Source organism: Microplitis mediator, chromosome 4, assembly GCF_029852145.1.
Source record: "Microplitis mediator isolate UGA2020A chromosome 4, iyMicMedi2.1, whole genome shotgun sequence".
Taxonomy (NCBI): domain Eukaryota; kingdom Metazoa; phylum Arthropoda; class Insecta; order Hymenoptera; family Braconidae; genus Microplitis; species Microplitis mediator.
Window position 1 is genome coordinate 11,839,676 of NC_079972.1, and position 27,888 is coordinate 11,867,563.

Sequence of the window (27,888 nt, forward strand, 5' to 3'; positions counted from 1 at the left end):
ACATCCATGGCTCAGACATCTCTAAAATTTTAAATAAATGGCAAAAATTCCCAAAAAATCGAAAAAAATAAAATTTGGTATAACAAAAATCATTTTTTAAATCGAAATAAATAAAAGAAATCATATTGTTTGATCTGTGATATATATATATATATATAAAATATTTTGGCCTAAAACATAAAAAAATTTTAATATGCTTTAAAAAATTTTTTTTATCACAACACTAAGAATTTTTTCGCTTTTTTGCAATTTTTTGGGGTTTTTTGGAATTTACTCAAACTTTAAATGGCTAATGTTTTAAATAAACTTCAGGTTAGTATGGGGAGGACCGAAATACATAAAAATCATGCTTAGTTAGGGTTAAAAAAATTTATAAATTTAAAAAACGGTCGATTTTTGTGTATTTTTGAGGTTTTTTAAAGTTTTCTAAAAATCTGAGGGTGTACGGGTTAAACGGACCTCAGATTCGGATTCAGCGGGTCAAAATACATGGGAATAAATCGGTCCCGTCAAAAGTACAGAGAACTTATTTTTTTTTGTGTGCCGGTGTTATTAATCAATAATAACTTAGAAATTATTATTATCTAATAAATAATAAATTAATTATTTATTAACCAATAATCAGGGAAAACTATCTAATAATTGAACTTAATTATCAGTTAGTTTTCCCTGTTTCAGTTTAATAATAAAAATTTATTTTATTGTATTAATCATGATATTGTTTAAAAAAAATAAAATTTGTTTAGTAATAATATTTTTAAATGTTACTTTCAATCATGACTAACCAAAGCTGCAGTAGAGCTTGAGGCGCTCGGCTGCGCACTGTATTGAGAACGCTCAGCGACCGGCGCGCGGTGATAAATAAATTCATATTGTTTAAACTAATCACGAGCACTCAAATTTTCTTTTGGGATCTTAAACTTTAATAATAAACGCATGTAACCCATGAAAAAAAGTTTCATTTTTTGAGGGAGAAGTCAATGAAATTTTCATTTGTTTACTTAAAAGTTAATTAACAATGGGATAATAAACAAATAATTTTATGCTATTAATATTTTTATAAAATATAGATATTCGACAATAAATCCTGGAAATTTTATTAATTTATCTTTAACGGTTGTTTTGGAATCTATTTTTTAATTAAAAGTACTCAAAATTTTTATTGTAAAAAAAATTGTTGTTAAAATGAAAATTTTGAAAAATCGTTTGAGGGATTAATTTTTCATAGTGACTACATACGAAAAAAATACATAGACTTAATTTTCATGACCAAGTGGAAAATGGGGGGTCCACTTGACGTGATCTTGCTCAAATGCTTTTTTTGTTGTATATCGATACTGCCATTCTAATACGTCGTATCCCACATAATTTGACATTTTCACTTTTTTTGAAAAATGGAATCATTGTAACGATGTGAAGCTTATGTCAAAATGTTAGAGGTCAAATTGTTTATTTAGTATTTTTAAATAAATATTCTAATATGTCGTATCCCACATTCGTATAGGTTCAGTCACGCTTAACATTTTCAATTTTAAGTTAATTTTAAGGAAGCAATTAACGAAATCAGTGAGAAGGTAATCATGCATAATTTTTTACTCTTCTTACAGCATATAATTCAAAATTATTTATTCACTACAAATGCCTATATTTTATGAAAAACATGAAAACAAATTTGTAGGTTATACCAATGTAAGCATATTACAAATAATTTTCCTTTGCCGACCGTGAACGTATTTATCGTCTCCTGAAAAATTTCCCAAATGTGGGATACGACGTATTTGAATAGCAGTATCGATATATATTATAGAGGCAATACAATTTTGCTGATCAGGCCGAGCCGATACTCTAGACGTAAGTAGGAATAATAAGCTCAGCTTCGGAAAATAAATTTTGAAATTGAAGCATTTCTACTATTAAAATAAAAGCCTATGTGTAAGAAAGAGGCTTTAATATATCTCACTTGTTAGTAGATAGAATCAAATATTTAATTAACAATTAAACATTATTGGACCCGATAACTAATCGTATACGTACGGTTAATAATAATTGATAATAAGGAAAAGGGTGAGAATGGCTAGATGACGTCACGTTGGGCCCTCTCGGAGGGTCCTGTCGGAATGCCTCTCCTTCATACGCCTCTATGTCCTTCTCGTCCTTCTCTAGTGAGGATGAACCTTGTCACAGGCTGGGGATAGTTTCTGATATCAGAGGCTATGGGCTTCAAAATGCCTAACGAGTAAAAGGCTCGGTATTGAGGAAAGAGTATCTTACATATAGTAGATTTACTTGTTTAAAAATAATTTGGCTAGTCGAAAAAACTTTGATTCCAGTAATTGATTAAAATATTTCTGTAAATTGAATCACTTCCTCTATTGAAATGTAAAATGATATCAAAAGTAAGTAACAAAGAAATAAAAAAGTTATTTGTAGTTATTAAACCCACGATATAATGAACAAATTAATTCAGTGGCATATTTAGGATTCGGCTATTCAAATAAACTAAATCTAGTCCCGTTAAATCATCATCTTGTCAACGAAAAATCTCGAGCAAGGGAGACAATAGTCTCTATATGTATATAATATGAAAATGTATTGATATACAAATGAATACTGTGTCGGTGTGATGGTGAGTTGGCTCCACAGGCTTTGGGATCACGAGTAAGCTGTGTGGGGTTGAGGTAGTACAGTAGGAAGATCATAACGAGGGGGTGGAAAAGCCTCGTCGGCAATGGCCACCCCGGGGACATTGTGTCGAAACCCGGGGACATAATTAATCGCAGTCCTTTAATAACTCCGCTGCCCTATTCTGTTTGTAACGATAGTGACATTTATAAACCACCATTGCTGTTCAAATTCCATTGGCATACATCTTCTTCTCTAATCCCAAATGCGGCTCTCTGACCCGCCATCGACTACTTTTTATTATCATAATTTATCATATTATTATGGTGATTAATTGTCTCATTAATTCTCTGCCATTATCAAAATATTTTTGGGCTACCGATGGTACTCTTACCCTTCGCGAATTTCACTGGGCGGCAATTAATGTTTTGCAAAATATATTTTCAATTACGCATGTGCGTGTTTAATTCATATAATTATTGGCAATAATTAGGACAAAGATCACAGATTAATCTATTAAAAAAATTTATTATTCAAATAGAGTATTGTTGTATGTAATTTTTACATTTTATCAATAGGAATATTATTGAATGTAATTTTTTTTTTTTTTATTGAAGTCGCGAGTTCGATTACTCAACGCAGCAACCAGTATAATAATTAAGTGTCATACAAGTGTAATATTAATACACCCATTAATTCAATTGAATAAAACGTCATAAAAATAATCAGTACGGCCCACAAATGGGCAGAAGTAGCGTAGGCACACGAGGCATTAATGCTGTACGACAGTAGTCATTATGTAGCTGGGTGAGTTCAATACGAAACCGGCTGAACACCTGTGCACGTCCCACACACGATGCCATCGCATCAGCAGCGACAGATACTGATAGATATAGATAGCTTGATGACATTAACCGTGCCGGCTAAAGCTAATGCCAATTTTATTTCCTCATTTTATCATGCGATACGTATATTTATATTTGTAGGATTCAAGTTGTGTGGAGATTATAATCATGATTAATTAAGTTTTTTTTACGTAATTGTTATTATTTGTGGGTTTTTATTTTGGTCAACTTAATGTCCACTTGACACACCAACCGAGTCGAAGGCCAGGTGTCAAGCCCTTCTATCATTTACTTTAAAGTATATTGAGATTTTAAGTTTGATTTGTCACACGTGCTGGGGTGGATTTATTGTCAGATTTATTTTTTTTTTTCATTTAATTCAATATATTATTGACGTAATAAAATTTAGTCAGGAAAGTCGGGGTAAATATTTAGTAAAAAAAAATTTTGTGTTTATTTGAGTAATTTTTTTAACAGGGTGGCCACAAAAAAATGATTTAAAAATTCCCTGATATTTCTCGGTTTTCCAGTAAAGTTTTTCACATTTTTCCCTGATTTAGAAATTTTATTCGTATCATTTAGATATTCAAAGTTTTTAATATATTTTCATTTTTAATAATTAAATTTGGTAATTAAATCATGCGAGAAACCAGAAAAAAGGGCAATAAAACAAATTAATATTGCCTACTTTTGATTAGTCGATGTTAAAAATGTATAAGAAAATATTAAATAAGAAATTTTATGATTTAAATAAATTCAAAATACAGTTGTTACAAAAATTAAGGGATATTAAAGAAATTTCAAATTTTTTAGTAATTTTCAACAGTTTGTAACTCGAATGAAAATGGTCGTAATAAAAGCAAAAAGTCAAACTGCAGCTTCAAGTGTCTAGTTTTCTGATCTGGGTCTTTAAATTTTTGTATTATGCACGGTTCCGAAGCAATCAAAAATCAATCATAATTATCGAAAAAAAATTTATTGAAGCTCGAAGACCGTTTTTAAGATGAGCAAAAATTTGGTAAATTTCTTTTTCGATAGTTTTCGTTGGATTACTCGGGAACCGCACATAATAAAAAAATATGAAGACCAGATCAGAAAACTAGACACTTGAAGCTACAATTTGCCTTTTTTGTTTTTGTCGTGTGACCATTTTCCTTCAATGTCCCTCAATTTTTATAACTAGTGTATAATTGAAAATTTTTTTAATTTTGAACTGTTACAATTTAATTTCCGGATACTTTTCGAAATTCCCTGACAATTCTATGATATTTCTCAGTTGCATTAAATTCCCTGATAATTTTCAGTTTTCCCGGTTCGTGGCCACCCAGTTTAAACTAGAAAATGAAATTCTGAGATAAAATAGGCCACTTTAAAATGAAAATTTTTTTTTTTCGTCATGTCTTATTTATCTGAGGTTTTTCTGATTTAATTTTTTAACAATAAAATTTTATATTTTTAATTACAACATACAACAATAAATATATCAAAAATAATTAATCAAAGTATGTAGAAAAAAAAAGTTAAAGCAATTTAACGAATGATAAAGGTCATACCGATCAAACGATGGACGTGAGTTATTTCTAATAAAAGTCACAAATGAAAGATATGAGCATCGAATATATCAGAAATGTGCAATTTATTTTGTCATGATAAAATTTTTGAAAAAAATATAATAAATATCATGACAACGGTATCATATATGTATAGATAGAGACTATAATAGTATAGTTGAATCGTTTTGTAGCTGTCCTAAAAGGACAAGGCGATTAATGCCTGCCATCGTGGCTACTGCTTCAGAACAAATGAAATCCACGAAAGAAGTACGGTGTAGCCGATTGAATGGAACAAGGCACGAGGATAAAATAAAGCAGCAAAAAAAAGTATCAGTCAGGCCGGGAGAAATATCGAGATGTCCGTATCTCTATTCTCGTCGCTGTTGTCGTCGAGGTTCTATGTACGGGTGTGTAAAAGATAAATAAAATAAAAAATAAAGTGAATAAGCCAGCAGGGAGAAATGAAAATAAACGAATGCTTTTATTCCGGGGACACAATCACCGCGATCTAGCTCGCGGAATTAAATAACAAAACTCGTGTGCGCCAGTCCTGGAAAACGGAGTTGTATTAGAGCGAGCAATTGATGGAAACAAAAAATAAAATTAAGGGAGTTATATAATAGGAGTGAGCGAGTGGGAGGTTACTAAGAGAGGGTAAAAGCCAGAGAAACAAAATAAATGTGCGCGACCTTTTTCTTTTTTTTCGCGTACAAATGTGATTATGAGTGATTCCGGCAATATCCACCCTCCGGTACAACGATGAGAGTAATAGAGAAGAGACACAGGAATCGAGACGACGGGGAAAATTCACTTGCCAAGGAAATTAAAAACAGTCCAGGCCTACGAGCTCCTCACTCACTCACTCCCGTGGATCCACTCTCCCAGAATCGCTTGTACTAATGGCTGGCATCGTTCATGTCAATATGGCCCATTGCCCGTATTACCATACTACCCATTTTGCAATATACCTATACATACATTTACTGCAGAAAAAAATTAAAGTCATTCTGCGAAAAGGATCGCTTATAAATACTGAGCAATTACAAAAACTCCGAGGGTCTCTTGTTTTCCCGTACAATATATTTATACTTATTTTCATATACATATATGTGGAACATACATATGTACATGTATGTGGCACTATATGAAACTCCTCGCTATTATATTTGATAGCAATGAGGGTACGACAATTGCTCTATTTATTTCAATATGCGATTTATTCAATCACTTATTTTTTTTTTTATTATATAGAGAAGATATTTTTATTGCTCTCAACATCATTAACTTCATCATGAACAAAATCCATTTTCCCAAACCCTCGGGCACGTTTAAATATTTAAAAAAATTATTTATAAACAATATTTCGGGTTTATTATTTTTGTTGCAAGTTAAATATCAAAGAGGCAAGAGATAGGTTTGTAAAAAAATAATGTAACTCGACATATGTATGTTTTCATGTGATATTTGCATACGAAATTAAACTGCTGTTTGCGAACGAGGATGTGTTCTCTCGATGGAAGTGTATATATTTATATATACACGTACTAGCCGTGGGCCAGACCGAATGGTCTACGCGGTAGCACATATATATACTTATGTATATATATATCTATGTATCTATACATGCTCACATCTCATCTCTTATGGCTATTGGTATAATATTCATAGAGAGTTCTCTTGAGCTGATACAAATCGTTTGCAAACTGTCCCCATAATTCATTCCTTCAGATCTCGAACGTTGCGTCCGAATTCAGATCCATCAATGTAAATATCATTCATGTATTAATAGTATACGAGAAAAAAATATAAAAATAAACTAAATAAATAAATAAAAATCACAGACGTAGGAAAGATAATAAAAGAAAAATTTTACAAAGTAAACGACTGATATGAAAAATAATAATAATGATAAAATTTTTTATCCACCTTCATTTCCCCATTCTATTTACGTCCTTTTGATTTCTTGTATAATATAATATTCTACATCTTATGTACGTATCTTCAAACTCTTGTCTGTCTTGTGAGTTCATTCAATGGAGATTCTTTGATGTAAAATATTATGTATAATACCGACATATTTATGAAGGATCTCATGATAAAATTTCAATCATACATATTCTGAGACTGAGATTTTAGTCTGAATTTCAATTATTTAAATTCTATAAGTCTAATTAAATATATATTACCTCTTTTGAAAATTACAGAGAAAAAAAAATTTAACTTACGAATCTTCAGCCCGAATCGTAATTCCAAATTTAACTTTTTAAAAATTCAATTAGGATTTTTCTCAATCAACCCATTTAAAAAAAAGAATCGGCCCATTACTGGGTCGTGAATGGCTGCCAATTTTGAAGCATCGGCCGAAGATCGGCTAAATATCGGGTGATAACGTTATGCCAAGCATTGGCCAATCGTGGCAATCAATCATCGGCCAAAGCTTGGTATCAAGAGCACTTGATCAAACCGTTGGCCAACAAACGGCGGTTAATTGTGCGCCGTTTTTATAAGCAAAAAGACGGCTGCCAACGATTCACCATGCACGGACCAGTATAGTTAGCCATTTATTGGCCAATCATTGCAAACCAGGCATCGGCCGATCTACGGGAAAATTCCGCAGCTCGGCGACTTTGTATGGGAATTCATTTAGAAATTTATGAGTGGCCCGAATGCTAAATGATTGATAAAAAATTATCATTAATTATCAATTTAATGAGCTTAGAAAAAAATAAAACATGCTAACGCCAATGACTCATACAAATTTAACGAGTATATATACAATAAATATTAAATCGAATATATAATAAATTTATGGATATTGATATGTGATGTTTAATGCTGGATGCCTTTTAATGCAAAAAATATTTTCTATACGCTTTTATCATTTACGTGACACGCGACTCTTTTATATAACATACATTATGACGATAGAGTAGCACACACACGAAAAAGCTACGAGCACCTCCTTCCGACATGGATAACATCCACACAACGTGGGGTTGTATCATCACTTTGCTATTGTTCGATTGACTACGTCACTCACCCGCATAATCGTAAATACATCAGCCATTCGATGAACTCCAGACGAAATAAAAAAAAACGATAAGCGTATAACATGCTTGTCTAAATAATTTACCGGTCAAATAGTCCTCTATTTTTTCCTACCCTTGTTTACCAGGACAAACTCTTCACATACAAGTACTTGTAGTTGTATATTACACTTCTTCATATTTTTATGCTGTCACATCAAGTGAAAATATGTTAGTTTATTTTTTTGTGCCCTTATATTTTTGATTCGAAAAAAAAATTGCCCACTTGTTAATGGAAATTGTTATTTTTAATCATTATCATTAGAATATTATATTTCCCGCTAAGAAAATTAAAAACTTTCAAAAATTCGGGAAGTTATTGGTTTCAGTGAAATTTTCGAAAATTGAATTTCTATCAGATCTTGACGTTTTGAGGTTCTAGGAAGCTATTCTGACTAATTTCAAGATCATGTTCGAGTGTATGTATGTGTGTATGTACGTACGTATGTAAATATCTGTAACTTTTGAACGGATGAATCGATTTTGATCGTCAAGGTGTCGACGCGGATTGTTAACATCAAAAAAACTGTGAAAAATTGAGCTTGATCGGTAGGAAGCGTTCGGAAATATTCCAAAAATAAAATTTTTACAAATATGTTTTTTTTGGATAACTTTTAATGTGCTCGGTAGATTGATTCAAAAATCTAATCAGCTCTAAAACTTCATAAGCCGCGTCGAATGCTACCTCAACCGTCTCAATCGGTCAATTCGTTTCAGAGATATCGTTTTTTCGAAAACAACGATATACAAACGTATTTTCGAGCTTAAAGAGCTCGAAAATGTACTTACAACCATTTTTTCGAGCTCAAGGAGCTCGAAAACAGCGGGAAGTTTTGGGGCTGGTCCGCAGGGTCAATCGATAGACCGATTTTTTTTATTTATAATTATTTTTTTTTCTTACATAAAGTTCACTTGTTTGAGTATTCTGCACTATAAAGTCTAACTTAATAAAGTCTAAAAATATTTCCATGTAAAAATTCCACGAGGGTAGACAGTTAATAAAAGTAATTTTTTTTTTGCTGGAGTTAGAGTACTGTGTTCACTTCTGGACATTGTTGGTCGTGGAATTCCTCGAAAAAAAAAGTTAAAAGCGAGTAGAGTAGAATCAGCAAATGAAAACAGTAGAAAATCACCCCCGGGATATGTTTGACCATTTTAACAGCGGGTGTAACTAAAGCGACCCATAAAGATCTAGATAGTAGTCGATGAACGCGTTCGTTGCAACGTGTGAGATCGTCGTTTACACACATCCATATGTATGTTCAAAAGTACACTGTTTGTTTGTATGTTTATACAGAGAAATATTAAACTACCCCACGACAAGTTGAATGAACAAAAAAAAAACAACTTCTCGCCCTTTCAGACTGACTCCTTTTGTAGACACCACTCACGAACAATAATTTTGAAACAATCGTATCCGGTTTCCGACACTTGTTCAGGATAAAAAATAAATTTTTTATCACTTTGCGATAGTAAATATAAATAATAAGTCAGTGAGTAATAAATAGTTTCAAGGGAAGTATTTATTTTGGAAATGAGACGGTTAATTTTGAAATTTGATTACAAAAATTTCCATGACAACATTTTTAATCATGCAAGTATTTATACAGGGACTTTTAATATAGGAGCTATGTGGTTATGCATAATAATGAGTGAAAAAGAACAAACGGGAGGCATAACAGAAGTATGATGAAGAGAATACAGCATACGGATAGATATATATTCCACAGAGAGAACGTAATAGACATGAAATGCTTTAACTAAAAACTCCATCTGTAGGCAAATTGTTCAATTACTTGCGATATTGCGTGCAACTACCCTTTTTACGCACAATTTGTCAACTGTCGTTTTAAATTTCATTTTTTAAAATTAACTATTCAAGCCTCCCTCGGCATATTGCTCCCACGAAAAAAGCAATCATAATTATTCGTAATCAAATGTAATTATTATTACATTTTATATTTAATTTTTTAATTAGTTCATTGTCTATTTGAAATAACATATTTTTAAATTCAAATTTTTCTTTGAAGACAACATTAGTTTATTTATCAGAAAACGTCAATAATATTTATCGCGGCCCATTTTTACCTCACATTTAATAAAAAAAAAAAAAATTAACTGATAGCAGACTTTTGCAGTAAACTTTAACTTTAATTTTTTTTTTAAGCTCACGATTCACATATTTTTTTAAAATCTTATCTTGTGAGTCATAGACATTCACATATTTATTGAAGTGGATGTATGCCGATAGGTAAAAATTTGATATCTTTAAAATAATAAAAATTAATTGTTTTTTCGAGTACAGATAAACGAACTATTTCAAAATTTTCCACAACTAAAATCGAGCTTACGTTGACACAAAAAAATTTTATTTGAGTTGCCAAGTTGTACAGAAGTAATCAACAATAATTATTCATTGTTCAGCATAATTTCTTTCTTTTTGAAAAATGATTTTGAATTTGGTGATTATATTACTTTCAACTGGAATATTAGTAAATTCCGAGCTAATAATAACAAAACCCGTTGAACAATATAATCAAGATGAATATATGTCGTATGGATGGGCAGTGTATATACAAGAAACCGATAGGCAATTTGAATTATGCGATGGTACATTTATCAGACCACGAGTATTTATCACTGATGCCAGGTGTCTAAGGTAAATGTTTTCAAATTATATTTTATAAAATTGTATTTTTAATTTTAAGAACATCCAGGAGGGCCCTGCAAAATGAAGTAAATTTACTTCTCTCGGGAATCAAAATTTTAGAGATCTTAAAATATTTATCGAATAAAATTGATTTTTTGTTTCTTCAAATTTTTAGTCTCCAATGATAGGTGCTAAAATCATAGTCCTTGCTTCACCCATACGAAAAAAATGTATATCCGGATATATCCGGGCAAATCTGGAATATGTCTATGTTATATATATTTATATATATATATATATATATATATATATATATATATATAACATAGACATATTCCAGATTTGCCCGGATATATCCGGATATATATTTTCTTCGTATGGGCAATTTATATCTACCTGAAGATCCGAACGTTTTTCACGCAACAAAAATGAAAGTAATTCATGAAATTTGTGTCTAAAGGCACAGAAGGGAAATTTCCCTCATGATATGGACAGATTCAAATAAAGTTTCTTCGACGCTACATTTATTTAAAAAAAAACAAATTTTGTTAAAAATTTTATTGTTTTTGTCAAATGCAAATTTTTTTTTCAATGTTTGAATTTTCGTTTTTATATTTAATAATATTTCTGTGTATTGTAGAAGTGATTTCCACACTTTTCTTTAAATTAATTTTTTCAGGATAGTATGGGAACCATTCCCATAATATTATAGGAATGGTTCCTATAATGGTATGTGAACTATTTCCATAATATTATGGGAATGATTCCTATAATGGTATAGAAATAGTTCCTATAATGTTATGGGAATGGTCCCTATAATTTATGGGAATGGTTTCTATAATTTATAGGAATAGTTCCCATATATTATGGGAATAATTTCCATAATATTATAGGATGTATTCCTATAAATTATAGGAACCATTCCTATAATTAGAGGAACTATTCCTATAATTATGGGAAACGTTTCTATAATTATAGGAACTGCTCCCATAATTTATGGTCGTAATTCCTATGATGGTATAGGAAAATTTCACAAAATTATGGGAACAGTTTCCATAATTTTCTTTCCGTGTAGCGGTAGTTGGGGGTAGCCTGTCATTTTCGGGTGACGTGCGAAACATTTCCGAAATCTAGATCCATTAGATTTCTTACTTTTTTATTATTTTCGTTCCGCGAAAAACGTTCCGATCTTCAGATACATCAATTTATATCGGGATCAGTATTTTTGAAATTTTTAGGTCAAAAATTGAGTTTTTCAATTATTGAGGTTTTGAATGAAAAAGCAAAAATGAATAAACTTCTAATCTATAGGAGTCATTTATTTGACTCGTAATTAAAACTTTTTTCCAATCAATGAATTCTATGAATTGAAAAAAGTTAATTAACAATTAAAACTCAATCATTATATATTTCTTTGCAGTAGCGATGATTATAATCGTAAAATCGAAATCGTAAAAATTATCCATTATAATATAGTCAGTAGTTATAGCGTAAGCAATATATACTACAATGAAGACCTAAATGTCACGTTCGATCCGAATAAACTTAAAATAGCCATATTAATAACTGATGAATCAGTTGAACCCGAAGAAGATAAAAATGGATACGTACAATTAAATTCGAATCTTAATGATATCAATGCCACAAGCTGTTTCATACCAGATTATAAAAGTGTTAATATATCATTTATTAGTTGTAACTTTGCGTACTTCGATACTCGTAATGGAAATCCTAGTAATTTATATTGTTTAACCCACGTCAATGATGTGAGTATAGGACAATCAGAATTTTTTAAAAATAACTGAAATTTCTTAAACACATAAAGTAATTTTGTTAAAATAGATACAGTATGCTTTTGGACGTAGTTTATTTTGTTACTTGAAATCCGATCCTGAAGTCAAAGCTTTAGTTGGAATAATGTCAGAATACAATGATGGACAATTGTGTGGCCAGTCGGGTTTTACTATAATCACCGTTGAGAATTTAAGCGGGTTAAATGATGCTATCACTAAAAAACTGAAAACGTTGTAATAATTATATTTTGAAATGCAAAATTTATTTCTTTACACAGTTGAAAAATTTGTGTTAAATTTAACACAAATCACATGTCCCAAATGGCCCACTCAATTTTTTGGATTAATTTAACACATTTTTCTTGTGTCAAATTATAATACGGGTTTAAAACTTGTTGAGATCAGATAATGCATTAAACTTTAGTTAAATTTACACTTGATGGTGTCAAATAATCGACACAAAATATTTAATTTTTCTACACAAGAACACAAAATTCTCAACTGTGCAAGAAATTAAAATAATTCAAAATAATTACCCAAATATCAATAAAAAAAAATAATGTAAAATTGATAATTAAATAAATAACCAATTTAAAAATAATTATTGCGTTAGTTTATTCTTGATTCCCTATTTTCTATTCAACTGCCAGATTATTCAGTCATTTCATCTCACACACACACGAAACGATCTTAGCAATCGTAATACTGTCACAACCCCTTTTACTTTACTCTCCTTGTCCCCAAGTAGTCTAAGTTATTTTGTGATTTTGAATGAGAAGAATGCTCGTGGTCGCTTACCCACGTCACCCTTCTGCCCTTCTGCGATTCACAAAACTACCACTTACCCCTTTTAGCAACTACTATACTCAACTCACCAAATACATTACTAACTAACTATACATATACAAAACCATAGTAACCGTAGTTTCCTATTTCACCCTCTTCTATTTCTCCATACCTCTCTCTTTCTGTCTCCTCTCTATCTACGTGTTTTCTAGCGCATCCATGAGTATCCCGACAATCGGTGCCACAGAATATTTTCATACAAATGTTTCGCGGAAATGACAAGGGGGTTACTTGAGAGTGCTTGGATCCAACCACATTATCCGCAGGGCTCAGATGCTCGGTTTATTTTTTTGTATTTTTTTTCTCCTCTTTTTTAACAGAACCATGATGCAAGCCCTCATTACTCGGCCCAAGGGGTTAGTTGGAAACGGTAATTGTTTTTAATCACTCGGGGACGAGTCAGGGAAGGGTTGGACACATGAATTCACTCTCATTTTTCCTATCCGTTATCTGCTACCCACTATCCGCTATCCACATTTTTTTCCACGTTTTTTTTTTCGTGATGAACCAAACGAAGTAACATCACGTTTACATTTAGCAACAATGCCAGGGGTCGAGCCTGTGGTTATCGATGCAATACAGACATGTATATTTTGTTTAATGTATGAGTAATGGAAGATGGAAAATATTTACGCGACTTGACCACGCGTGTTTGCATTTATTTTGTGATGAGTATACTTTAGTGCATTTGCTAGGCTTCTCGGAATAGTAAAATTAGTACAGAGGGTGATGGGTAAAGAGTAAAGAGTAGCGTAAAGTGTAATTGGTATGGACTGTGGAATATAGGGTATAGGGTATGGGGGTATGTAAAGAAACGTTTAACGAGTACATGACATGGAAAAGTGTAATTTGTATATTACGCGTGTCGTTATGATAATAAATTAAATTTACTGTATTATTTCACGTTTCACCGTAGGTATTATACGGTTTGTTTTTACACGAGACACGTGTAATGGGTGTGCGGATGTTATTGCTGATGATGGTGAAAATTTTTTATTATATAAAAATAAATGAATGAAAATATAAAAATAATAGATTACGCACGTGGACGTTATTTTTTTTGGCTGTTTCAATTTTTGATTTTATTTATTTATTTTTTTTTTCATGCGTGGAAATTGTAAATATTTTTTTTTTACGGCTTGAAAAATAAAAATAGTAAAAGGTGTGCATGAAAATTTATTTATTTTTATGGACAATTGAAGTTAAAAAATAAAAATAATTTTATTTTCATTTTCAATTTAAATGTACGCAGCAATTGAATAAATGAAAATTTATACGAGCAATTAAAGTTTAAAATTGATGTAAAATTCATTTAAATAAAATAATTAACTCCGATAAATAGAGTAAGATTTTTTTTTTAAACAGTAATAAAATTAATGAAATAATGAATCTAAAGACAAAAAGATAAAAAGTAATCCCAGGTGTGTATGTTCGTGCCTCTAAAATCAGTAGTGATATTGGACAGGCCTGGAAAGTAATATACAGTAGCGAAATGACAAACAAGGCTCTTAACTGGTTTTACGCGCACTGGCAATTATCAAAGTTGTCAGGCAGCTCGTTGGTGCCTTCATTTATGTGCATATAAACACGAAACACTGGGCACACGAAAATATAGCGTGCACGGAAATCCAACTCTAATAAAATAACTAAAAAATACGTTACAATAAAATTATATATCTCCATGTGGATTTTCAATGCGTGACAGCAATATTTTTTATTTCCCTCAATTTTATATCTTCAATTTCGCTTCACTTCTTTCTATTCGTTTATAAAAATCCAGTGCAATAAAATTTTAATTGTTCACTTTTTAAATGGAATTTTTTAATATATTTTTTCTCTTTTGTAGAAACGTTGTAGTAGTAGATGAATTAATAATAATGTATAGTATAACAAATAGTAATAAAAATGATTGACTGGAGGTCATTTTTTGTTGTTGATTGAAGGGGATGTAGTAAAGACTTTGAAAATATCCCATTGAGTCAAGTTGCATGCTATCCTGTTAGATTCATCGGCGATTAATAAAACTGCTCACGTTTAGGTTTGTGTACATATACATGTGTCAGGGGTGAGACGGTGAGAGTATTGGGTGTGAAAAAAGGCCAAACTAGTGAAAAAAAAAAAAAAGATCAAATAATGAAAGAAGCGTCAGTATCTAATGGAACACTATTTTTATTTGTTCATATATATATATATATATATACATATGCAGTACACGATAGTTGGAATAATAATATTCAGTGGGATAACATCACAAGTAAAAGCAACCCATCATCACTACCACTACAACTACCGCCTAATGTACACCCTAAAGAATATCTAATTATCGTACACGTGACTTGACACGTGTGGGAAGCGCCTACCATATATTCTCAAACACTCGGTACAACTATTTTTCAGATTCGTTTATATTATTATATGAGGATATGGGAACAGAGAGCCTTTAATTTCATAGACTGCCTCCCGGTGCGATATTTTGTAAAGTTTACTCGCACCTACTTTAACAGTCTATGAAATGTATTCTGTCATTAACTGTTAGTCATCGGGGGGTGCACCAAAAACACACATCCATGCATGTCATACAACAGATACACAAATACAACTTTAAATTTTTATAAAAATTTAACCACAATGGGAAAATAATTATCTATGTAAATATTTTATTTATTTATCGTTTTAATTAATCTCTAATTAGCATATCATATATTTAAATATGTTAATAAAATTAAATATGGGAAACTACTGACAGTTGGATTCGAAACCTGATCATTTGGGTTACCAGCAAAACCAACAGTATTTTAATTTAATTAGTTAATTAAGTAAAAGTCATAAATTTTCTCAGATCAATTGAGATTTGTTGAGATATATATGATGCTCATTAAATACTTGATGGACAATAGGCAACAAAAAATGTGAAATAAATTTTTTGTTGAGTCTAAAATGTTCAAGTGGTTCCCAGGCGTACAAAAGCTATCGACGGCAATCAGGTGTCCTCGGCGACAACTATTACCCGAGTGAATGACTCGACCGCGCTTTAATATTTACTATTTCATCCCTCGAGAGTACTCGAAATCGTGGATACATCTCTGACGTGCGTACTCCAACACCATTACAATACTTTTTCTCCTTTTAACTCCCCGTCAATATGTTTCGATCCGGGGGTGTTGAGAGCCATGTATTGGGCACGAAAAAGGGGTGTGCAACAGTAACGATGTGTAGTATGTGTACGTAAAATGAGGTAAGGGTGAAAGTGTGTGCGAGGATAAGGATACTCATTTTCCAATGGCCATCAATACTTTTCTTGCTCTCTGATTTGGACCCTCGCATTTAAAGTGGAGTTAATTGATCGGAAGTCTTGAGGCTGCACGTGTCATTTTTTGCTCATAGTAAGCCCATGGTGTGCATTTGTATACGACAAAATCCGACGGTGCTTTGACATTCTTTGTATCGAAAATAAATAATAACTTGGAGGGTTTTTAAAATATATTTTTATTTAATTGACTGTATAATAACTATTCAAAATAATAATAATATATAAAATGAATAGAAAATAATTATTTTTTAATTAAAATATCCTTGACGATATTCATGAAATTTTTGAGGCAAAGATTGAATCAGAGAATCGATAAAAGTTAATAAATAAAATAAATAAATAAAATGAATAAAGTGGAGAATGATTGGCAGAAATCGATTTAACGGATCGTGGAGACATGCTTCCACACATGATCTCAGTATTGTATATTTTTTTATATGGTTACATTTATGATGAGACAGCAGGAAAGCGTCATGCCTCGTCGGTTACGAAAAAAAACGAAAAAATGAAGTGTATCCTTTTTTCTCAGTTGGTTTTTTTTTATTATTTAAGGGAGAGAATGTAATCGATGATTCGCCAGTTTCCCTTGTTGTATGCACGAGTCACCACGCGGCTTATGTCCATTCTCCATTTAACTTCTCACTTTTATTCAGCACTACCTCCATTTTATTTTATTATCGTGGACATTTTTTTTATCCATATCCTTGCCAAAAATATAACACCATAAATAATACATATATAATATCATTCATCAGTTTTTGTCACCTACACTGCACATTAGTATATCTGACTTGCAAAAAATGAGGAGAACAAAATTCAATGTAGTTGTTTCTAAAAATAAAATGCAAATCATACAGAGAATGTAAAAAAATGAAGGAGAGTTACGATAGCATGTAGAATAAATTGAGAAGTTGAATATAAATGACATTCAAATGCGAGCAAGTAGCGAAATGACGAAAGTATATATATTTATGTATGTTTTGGGGATTGTCAAGAGATGTTTGGTTTCTATATATACATATATGTAGCATGTAGTATTATTTTGGTAGAGTAATTGGCCAGTATTCATATATATATCAAGCAATTGAATTTTTACGCAATTTTCAATGTGTCGCAGAAGCGCAGTTGATATTTCTTTAGGGTACACACCCTAGTGACAACCCTCTTTTCATTTTCACATTATCTGCATATGTTTGTTTGATAATTTTGCTTTTATTTATTTCGAATCTATGACTAACTGGAAAGTCATCGAAAAAATCTTTATTTCTATCAGAAAGAATACCCGTGAAAAATTAATCATACATGGCCGTATATGCCTCATATATGAAGCATATATGGCCATACGTGGGCATACAAACTTTATTAATAGTCATGCATGGCCATATATGAACCATACAAGGCCATGTATGGCCATACATGGTTGTGTATGACTATATATGCCCATGATTAATTAACCATATATGGCCGTATATAATCCGTGTATGGCCATGCATGGTCATACATAGTCATGCACTGAAAAAAAAAATCTCTAGCAGCTAGCGATTTTTAATCGTCAGTTGCAAGCTATTATTTCACTAACTGCTAGCGATTTTTCCTTTAACAGGTAGCAATTAAAAATCGCTTGCTGGAAGCGATTTTTTCGCTAGCAGCTAACGATTAAAAATCGCTAGCAGCTATCGATGATTTTTTTCAGTGTGTCTGACCACACTGTTAGAAGTATTTATTTGAGCCAAATAAGCCATTTCTTAATAGTTAATAAATGGCTTATTTGAATAGAAAGAAATGACACATGAAGTTAAGGTAATAACCTTGAATGGAATGAGTGTGATTGTTAGTAAAAATTTATTATAATATTTCATTTTTCTTATTTCTTTTGTACAATAATTTTTATCTTCAATTAACATTAATTGTGTGTATTATTTTCTTTAAAAATATAAAATTAAACAGTCCTATAAATTATTTGTCATAACCTTACTTAATTAACTTCATGTATCATTTCTTTCTATTCAAATAAGCCATTTATTAACCATTAAGAAATGCCTTATTTGGCCCAAATAAATCTCATTCAATAAATCATTTATTAACTATTAATAAATATTTATTTGGCTCAAATAAATACTTCTAACAGTGCATATATGGCCATGTATTTCCGTGATTAATTTAACATATATGGCCATGTATGGCCATATATAGTCCATGTATGGGCATATATGGCCATACAAGGCTATGTATGACAATATATGACCATGCATGTCTGTAATTTACTAAACATATATGGCCACATATGGCCATATATGGTCCATGTATGGGCATATAATATATTGTACTTTTAAAAAAATTTATTATTACTTTTGGCTGATATCTAATTTGTGTATATAAGCATTCACGGCTGACAAATTTCGACCCGCTTTTTGTGGTAGACCAGACATGAAACATCAAAGCCATTGACAGATTAGTTGACATGTCAGATTGTCAATAAACTTGAGGCTGAAAAGCTGCTCGAGAGTGGACTGTCTATTTCAGTGAAAGGGAAATAAAATGTAGTTTTGTTAAAGACCTGGATCAAGTTGATGTGAATGAGTGTAACTACTAACTAGAACTTAACTGACCAGTGGTCAGTTTCCCTTTCCCATGCTCGGGTTGTTATAATCAGCACATATATACTTATGTCTAGGACAAAAGAACCCACTTGGACAGTCGTGTTTACTGGGAATGAGAAAAACTACAGATGGAGAAAAGATGAAAAGCATGAGTACGATCTCGATAAGCCATCACCACAGGAAATAATGATAAGTACCGTGAGACTTTTGAATTCGGTTTTTGAAATGAGGCTTTATGAATTTGTTTGAAGTTCTTTGACAATTCGCTAATTAATAAATTTTTATACATTTTTGTGGCTATTAAAAAAATACAGAAATTCAATTTTCAAAAATTTTTTTATAATGACCAAATTAATATGAAAATGAAAATTGTCAAAAAAAATAATTTTGAATGAAACCTTAGCCAGAAAATGGTCATCATTAACCAGTAGATATTTACAAGAAAGAAAAGAAAATAATAATAAGAAAAAAATGGCTCTTTGAAGCTCCCTAAAGAGACTGGAATTTTGTCCACCCTCTGTCCCAGTACGTTTTCCAAATTGACCGTAGTGATACGTCTATGAAGAGACAGCTCTCTTGAGGTAACTCTAAGAAAGATGAAAAGAGAAAAGAGTTTTTTTTTATCAAGGATATCTTTGTCAAGGGTTGCGAGTATCAGCTTACCCCAATTTCACCCCAATCATTTTGAAACTCAAAACCCTGACTTGCCGTCTTATATATATTTATATATTTTTTTTTCATTTCATTTTTTATTAAACCTCGAGACATCTTTTTATACCACGGATATTGATATATAAAAATCGGAAAGACTCTGGCTAGAGGTCCATACAACGAGGACAAGGAATGAAATAAGATAAATTGCTGTATGTCAAAATTTACGTCGACCAATTTTTCACGATGCTACGACGCGCAAGAACAACGAATAGAAAATTATTGTGTCGACATTTTTCAACCACTCATACGGAACCTACTAAAAAGGTGACAAAGCCCTTTTTTCTATCTACAGTGTGTGGGTTTAAATAAATATAGACAGACATATATACATATATATGTACGTTTTTTTTTATAGGAATATATCGATATAGCCCGAGGGAGATATAAAAAGATATGCTGGTTTAAGAAATGGCCGTCGATTTCCTTAAATCGTCTCTCGCATGGTATCATAATGTGGGTTGTGATGCCACCAAGTCGATCAGCCCTCAACGCATTGTCACCTTTTAAATAAATTACTTGAAATATTTTTTAAATTATGGTTTTTTAAAATTAATTTATCAAATGCGAATCCACCTAAAATGGTGTAATAAAGAGACAGTTTGTAAGGAAGTTCTGTTGAATTTAAATTTATGACGAATGTCCATAAAAAATGTAAGATAAGTAGCGCGTGATTGTCGATACTTTTCAGGAAATTGTTGGTTATACGTGAGCATGAAAATAGAGTAGCGCATCTATGAAATGCCCATCTTTTGTGAAAATAGTTTGTGAAATTCTGTTGGCTGAGTTGCCATAAACTCTGTGTGTGTATATGTGTGTGACGTTTTTCAACTAGTACTCAAGGCCTCATTTCCACCGCCCAAAAGTCGTAAAGTGTCCTCTCAAGAGAGAAAGACTGGGTTGGGAGATAGAACACGAAACGAGAAAATTTTTAAGGCTAACTTTACAGCGCTTTGTTCTTTATGCTTTACTCTCTTTCTCTTTGTTGTGAGCTATGAAAAACTGTTTAACCTTTCTACGACTGGTAATTATGTTTAAATCTTTAACAAACTAACAAACATTTACCGGTACGTATTTTTCAAGATGTATAATATAATTTATTCTATTAAAGTTTAAACTGGATTTTTTTAGCTCCCATTTCTGACAAACTAATTTAGTAGTAGACATTTTTAAACATGGACGATTTAAATATTTATCCTCACTTGCCATTTTTCTCGGTCTTTTTTAACTCAAGTAATTGCTCGACTATTATTATTCATTTTCCACTACCAAATTCTCGTGTGAACTTTACAAAATATACTACCATAAAAATATTTGAATTAATTTGAAAGCCCTGAAAATCAATAATTAATTTACCAATAATTTGAGGTTAGCTTGATTTGAACCCATCCTCAATCCACTTTTATAAAATTTATTATCAACCGGATTTCCATAACAAAAAAAATACTTTAGCCCGGAAATTGAATATTCCCCGTTATATAATTGACGACAAATAAAAAAAGTCCATTATTTTTATTGAAACAAACTAAAAAAGTATAGGACGGTCAAGTGAAGCCAGCAGAAGTATCTATTGTATTATTTGTATAAGCCCTACTAAGAGACAATAGACACTTTGATATAAATATGTTGCATAACAATAAACCAAAGCTGAGTAAGTTTGGTCATACCACAAGATTCAAAGTTTAGCTGACGGTCAATAGATGAGCAGTAACAATACTCAACACTGGTGCACTAGTACTTGTGTAAAATTTTGTATTACTCTCAGTGAGTTCTTTCCTCTTCGCCCCTTTGCTATAAAGCAGTCACGTGTCTCTATGCTGTATATGAGGGGTCGTTGAATAGCAAGCTACAACATAGTCGCTACGGTGTTTCAAAACAGAGATGCTCTCACGATGGGGTTCTCCCTCTTTTGCTTACTGTTGATGCTCTTCACTCATATATACACTCATAAATACATACATGTACACACACGTACACTCTATTTCGATCAAAACCTCTACGTCTTTTACGCCCTTTTCATCCTACACTAGGGTTGGCGTGACATGATGGTGTGACCAGCAACCACCGCTCATTAACGTCCGAATGTTGCGTCGGGCGTGGCTTTTATCTATCTATACATAAATATATAGCAACATTTATACACATATACATACATATGTACAAACGCTGTTTACCTGCGTTATCTCAACAATTCCGTGGTTTATGCAATTCAACACACCACAAAACTGATGGGAATCCTCATCTAGCCGGACAATGTGAAAGTTCTTTTGCTCATTTCCTGTATCCCGAGAGTGGCATCCCAGTATATTGTGTACTATGTTGATACTGATGCCTTTTCCGTGGCAGGGTGTCAAGTACGATCAACGGATATTTGCCCCGGAGATCGGTGTACTTTGCGGACTGATGGCTGAAAGTCCGTCGAGTGATGAGTACTCGTTTATGACGCGAGTGATATCACAGTGTGGTGTGCAATGGTTTGTATCCACTCTGTCCACACGTGTCTAACACTAATAATCGTAAATTTGCTTTCCATTACTTGGGAAAATCATATATGTTTCTCGATATTTTTACTTATTCACACAACAACGAAATATAATACTGTACACTGAGAAAAAAAATACTTTTATTAAGAACATTTACTTGATACAAGAATATATATTCTTGATAATTTTCAAGAATATATAATTTTCTCTCAAGAATTCGTAGAATTGAAGGAAATAATTTTTTTTTAATTCAAGTAAAGCTATATTATTTTGTTTACTCATAATATAATATCAAATTCATATAATAACAACAATACACGGAAAAAAATGAACTATATAAATTGAGAATGACAAGTAATATAATGACAAAGTGATCAGTAAATACCATCATTCTAAATAGTAATTTTTTCATTTGTGATTAAAACGTTAATAATTACAGGATAAGTATGAAAATTTATTGTCTATGCAAGAAAAATGAATATTTGAACTTCAAAAATCGTAACTGATACTTAAAAAATAGAAGATACGTATTATAAAATTTACTATTTGAATGTTAAAATTCCCCATATTGACAACCGGGTTCCGGGTTATAATTTCAAATAGTAATTTTTAAAGTTTTTTTTTCCGTGTAAATTTGATGCTCTTTACTCAAGAAATTGATAATTAATAATAATAAAATAAAATATTTTGCACGGATTTCTTGAACCAAGAAATTCTTGTTTAGAAAATAGTATTTTTTTTCTCAGTGTACAACTCACTAGATATTTCATTCTTTTGTAATAAAATAGAGATGAATTTATTAGTAAATTAATGCATTTTTATTGGGACAAATAAATAATTTGATTGATGTGACAAAAATTAATCAGCATTAGGAATATAATCGATCACGCGATACTTAATGGTAACAGTAAAGTAGAATTGTGTTTTGCAGTATGGTAGTAAGAGGGATATAAATGCACAAGAGTTACATATGGGATTCCGTGACAGGGTAAAGGATTGTTTGGTGGGGAGGATTGTTCGCGAGTAGTCACTGGGGTTGAATTATGGGACATAGTGGGTGCGCCTCTATATCTATTCACCCCGACGATACGACGCCTGAGAATAAAGAATAATAATATAAAATAATAAAATAAGGGAGTAAAAGAGTTTAATAGATGAGTTGAGAATCTACTGTGATATGGGTAATGTTGTATTGTGATCTATGTAATTTCCACGGATCGATTGCTGGTTGGTATACAATTCGCTGATTGGCTGTAAATCTTATGGATAAAGTCGTTAATGCTGCAGTTAATAACCCTCACTCTTTTCTGCTCTTGTATATATTTATCTGTACTACGTCTATTTGTATGCTTGAGTGAGCACACGATACATGACACAGTACACAGTATACAGATGTATGGAAATAGTGTAGTATAGAAGCAAAGAGGGAAAGGAGTGTGAGCAGAATATGGAGGCGTTCGTGTGAGTCAAGGGTCTTTAATGGATCGATACACAAGGGCGTTGTAGATACGAAAAAGAGTTAATTATCCTAACGAAGCGGAAGAATTGAGGGCATCAAATTACTTTTTACCTGAGTCGTTTAATTGATTTATGCGTTTATTTGTTTCCTAAGTGATTTAGGATTCATACGCTTACCGGTGGGAATACCAACCGATGTTAGGTTCGTTTTTTATTTTATTCAGACGTTTTACGCTCTTTCAAGTGTTTTCTTTATTTATTCATCCGCTTTAGAAATTAAAGTAATAAATTTTTGGTTGAATAAATCTTTGGTTTTTTTTTCAAATACATCAGCCAATATTTTAAATTTTTGTAACTACCAAAAATCGCTCGATTTTCTTAACGAGTTCCCATCGAAGGAAAAACTGAAAATGAGTATAATTAATCTCAAAATAATATTTGTTGAATAGATTGAATTCAATGGCATAGAAGATAATAATTTATATTTCTGTTAATTCACAGACAATATTATTGTATATTTATGGCATCACTTATTAACAAAAAGATAAATATGATGTATTATGATTGTTAACTGTGGGAACGCACGAAAGATAAAATAAAGTAAAGTAAAGTAAAATATAGGTATAGACTATTAATAATAATCCAGCAAAGCTCTTATTTTAGTTTTCGTGACATGGGCTAATAAAGTTGCTGCCGCTAATTTTGTAGAACCCTCAATATATACGAGTATTAAGAGAGTAAGCAAAGTGAAAACAAGACACAAGGGGTGTAGCAGTCAGCCACTTTAAGCGACGAGTAAAACACCACCGCCAATTTTCTACAAGGGATTCACCGCAGGGTTACACGTCGTGTTCGGGCTTTAAAATCACCTACGGCGTAGGAAATATGCTTCCACGTCTTTTTCCGGGGTCTTTAGATTTAAATCTAATAAATACTTCCTTTCATTTTAAAGAGGGTGAAAAATCAATGGCCCGATATTTCCGGGATTCAATAATACTTCTGGTGGCCTACACTCACACCGTTCACGTGTCACCTGTATTGCATTATGTAATTCACCCTAAATGCTACTAAATGTCTAACTAATTTAATCTAACGTCTACACATCCCCTTCTGTGCTTTGTCTAATTTTTTTTCCCACGCATTTTATTATATTATTAAATTATCTCACCTAAAAATAGCTGTACATAATATTTCAATTATTTTAATGGAATTTAAGTGATCACCTGCAATTATTTTATTTATTGTGATAATAATCTCTGTCATTGATACCAAATGACATTTGAAATGAAATTGACCGTTGGAATTGATAATAATAAAATAATAAATTTACCAAGAGACTAATGATACTACGGACAGTAAATGAGAAAAAAATTTTGATACAATTTGAGTGGTTCTGTTAAATCAATTGCAATTTTTGCACACCTCTAGCGCGAAAGCGCTGAGGGTGCTTTATAAACGGTTTTTTTTTTATTCGACTATTTTACGCACATAAAAATCTTTCTATACTATTTTTATTACACCAAGATAGGTAAAATTGTATACTAGCATGTAGAGAATTTATTAAGGATCAATTTGAACCCAAAATTAAGTCGATTCATTATTTTATTTATTTAAAATAAATTATATTAACTCAAGAAACCAATGCTGTCAATTGTTACGTACGAAACTTTGTAAACAATAACTCGATAGACATCGTTAATCGGCCTAACTTTTTTTTTATTGTCTTTGTATTTTTTATCACAAGAATCCTTATGAAAATTACTATCTGAATCCTTTTAGTTTAATTGTAATTAATTAACGACGTAAAACTAATTACTCGTGAAAAATTTAGCTGCTATTTTTACTGTAGTTATTATTTTTTTCATTGTTCCTCTCTATCAACTACTGATAGCAGCACTAGAGTATCAGTATGTTTGAAAAAAAAGGGGCATCTAAGACAAACGGCGGGATAATTAACAAAAAATGTTAGTAAAAAAATATTAAACTGATAATAAGAAATAAAAAAATCAAATTGATAATTTCTAAGTTGAATAAAAGTTCATAATAAAAAAAAAATACATTAATATTATATGACAAAAGTAATGATTAAAAATAAAATGAGCGATCGGATTGAGGTGTGCACTTTTGGATTTTCCAACATTTTTTTTTTATATTTTGGGTAAACGTAACTAGAAAATATATTATTGATAATTAATGAGTGCGTGAATAATTCGAATTTACGTAGAAAATTTTTTATAATCTATCACATAAGAGTTCGAAATTTGAACCAAATTTTTTAATTTGAATGAAATAATTCAAACTTTTCTAATATTCTCAAATTTCCGACAATCGGAAAATTTGAATCGATAAGAAAATTTTTTATTATCAGCTTTTGAAAATTTAAAAATCGTCGACTCTTCATGCGTAATTTAACGGTAATAATTTAAAAGTCGTCATAAAAAGTTAATATTGCATGAAAAGAAAAATATTTAAAAATAATATTTTAATATTGTGACATAATTGATTTTTATTACGGCTATGAAAAGAGATTAAGCGATTTGTCAATTATACGAGCTGCAAATGTGAAGCCGTTTGCACAGTCTTACAGTATTATATATAATAGTGTATATTGGGATAATACGAGGCGATAAATAATGTCAATGGCACGGGTCTGACGGTCTGAGTGTCAATATAAAGAGGGACAGGGTATCGTGAGCATGAAAATTCAACCCCTGGCATTTATACTGTGGATTTTTTTTAGTTGTTATTACGACGGAGCTTGATAGCCTCCAAACTCAAAGTCAATACCGTTGATACTCTGAAGAGGCTGAGGATGAGGTTATGTTTAAGGGTTGCCCAGGTCCAGGTATAAATCTAATAAATATCATGACAATAGTTTATGTTTGACAGTAACACTAATGATATCTTGGTAGAGATACGTGGCTTGAAAATAAACCGTAAACCGATACAAAGACGACGTTAAATCGGTGAAATTGAGCAGAACGACGACGATCCCGTGGCGTATGACTTGTCTCGCTTTATCGTTAATAAATGTACTCTTTACGCGCGGTTTAACTCTCACTCGGCTTATTTTTACGCTCTACGTATGAGTATCAAGCATTTAAGCTTTTTAATGATAGGAAATGACGGTTGTTAATCTGCTGATGTTTAATGATTTATTTTAAAATGCAACTGCTTCGATTTTTAAATTTTTTATACGACTTACCTCCGGCTTTTTTTTCCCAAATACTTCACATATATTTTGAACATCTATTCAAATTTTTTTTTTTACCGCGCATTAAATAAATTTTGAAAATTCATCTATAAAAATATTCTGCGATGTGAATAAAAAAATTTTTACTTGATAAGGAGATTCTAAAAATACAATATTCAAAAGTTCATATATTTAGGTATATTATCCATCCGATATAATATTGCCTCGTTACGAACGCATATAATTTTCAACAAATAGATAGATATCACATCATTCTTTTCAAAATTACAATAGGTATATTTATCAGTTAATTAGTTCATCACTTAATTAATTATTAGTTGATAATTAATAACTACATATATTAATTGCAGTCATCAAATCTTAGAAATTAGATATTAGGTATTAAATATCAAGCATTAAACATTAAGCATTAGGCATCTAATTGACGTTAATTAATAATTATTTAATTATCAATCACTAAGTACTCATCGATTAATTTTATTATAACTATTGTTATTATCATCAACTATTATTATTACTATTAATCCTGTTAAACATCCTTCTCAAAGAAATAGTTATAACACGCAGATCTGAATTCTTCAAAATTGTTTAATGTTGTTATATCAGCTGGCAAAAAATTCTAGATATGTATCCCGTGCACTAAAAAAGATTTCTCATACATTGTTGAATTAGTTCTAGGTAATCTTAAATAATCTTGCCTAATGTCACCTCTACGTA

At 31.4% G+C, this 27,888-nt stretch overlaps 1 protein-coding gene and 1 long non-coding RNA gene across 5 annotated transcripts in view; one reads left to right on the forward strand and one right to left on the reverse strand.

Moving 5' to 3' along the window:
* Positions 1–27,888, reverse strand: part of LOC130667066 (uncharacterized) — a 190,984-nt gene that overhangs the window by 12,980 nt on the left and 150,116 nt on the right. The window lies entirely within an intron of this gene.
* Positions 10,430–13,150, forward strand: LOC130667059 (uncharacterized). Of its 2 annotated transcripts, none has more exons than XM_057468455.1 (3): positions 10,430–10,765; positions 12,180–12,522; positions 12,599–13,150. In XM_057468455.1, exons 1-3 carry the CDS (start codon positions 10,554–10,556, stop codon positions 12,785–12,787), a joined length of 744 nt encoding a protein of 247 aa, XP_057324438.1. In that variant the 5' UTR covers positions 10,430–10,553; the 3' UTR covers positions 12,788–13,150. The 2 variants fall into 2 exon arrangements, with proteins under 2 accessions (XP_057324438.1, XP_057324437.1); XM_057468454.1 differs by having other exon boundaries at positions 10,434–10,765; positions 12,177–12,522.

Bases quoted from the DNA above. Each gene is read 5' to 3' on its own strand.
- LOC130667059 (XM_057468454.1), top strand. From the start codon at position 10,554: ATGATTTTGAATTTGGTGATTATATTACTTTCAACTGGAATATTAGTA. The intron at 10,766-12,176 runs GTAAATGTTTTC...ATTTCTTTGCAG, and splicing joins ACTGATGCCAGGTGTCTAAG to TAGCGATGATTATAATCGTA. The intron at 12,523-12,598 runs GTGAGTATAGGA...TTGTTAAAATAG, and splicing joins GTTTAACCCACGTCAATGAT to ATACAGTATGCTTTTGGACG.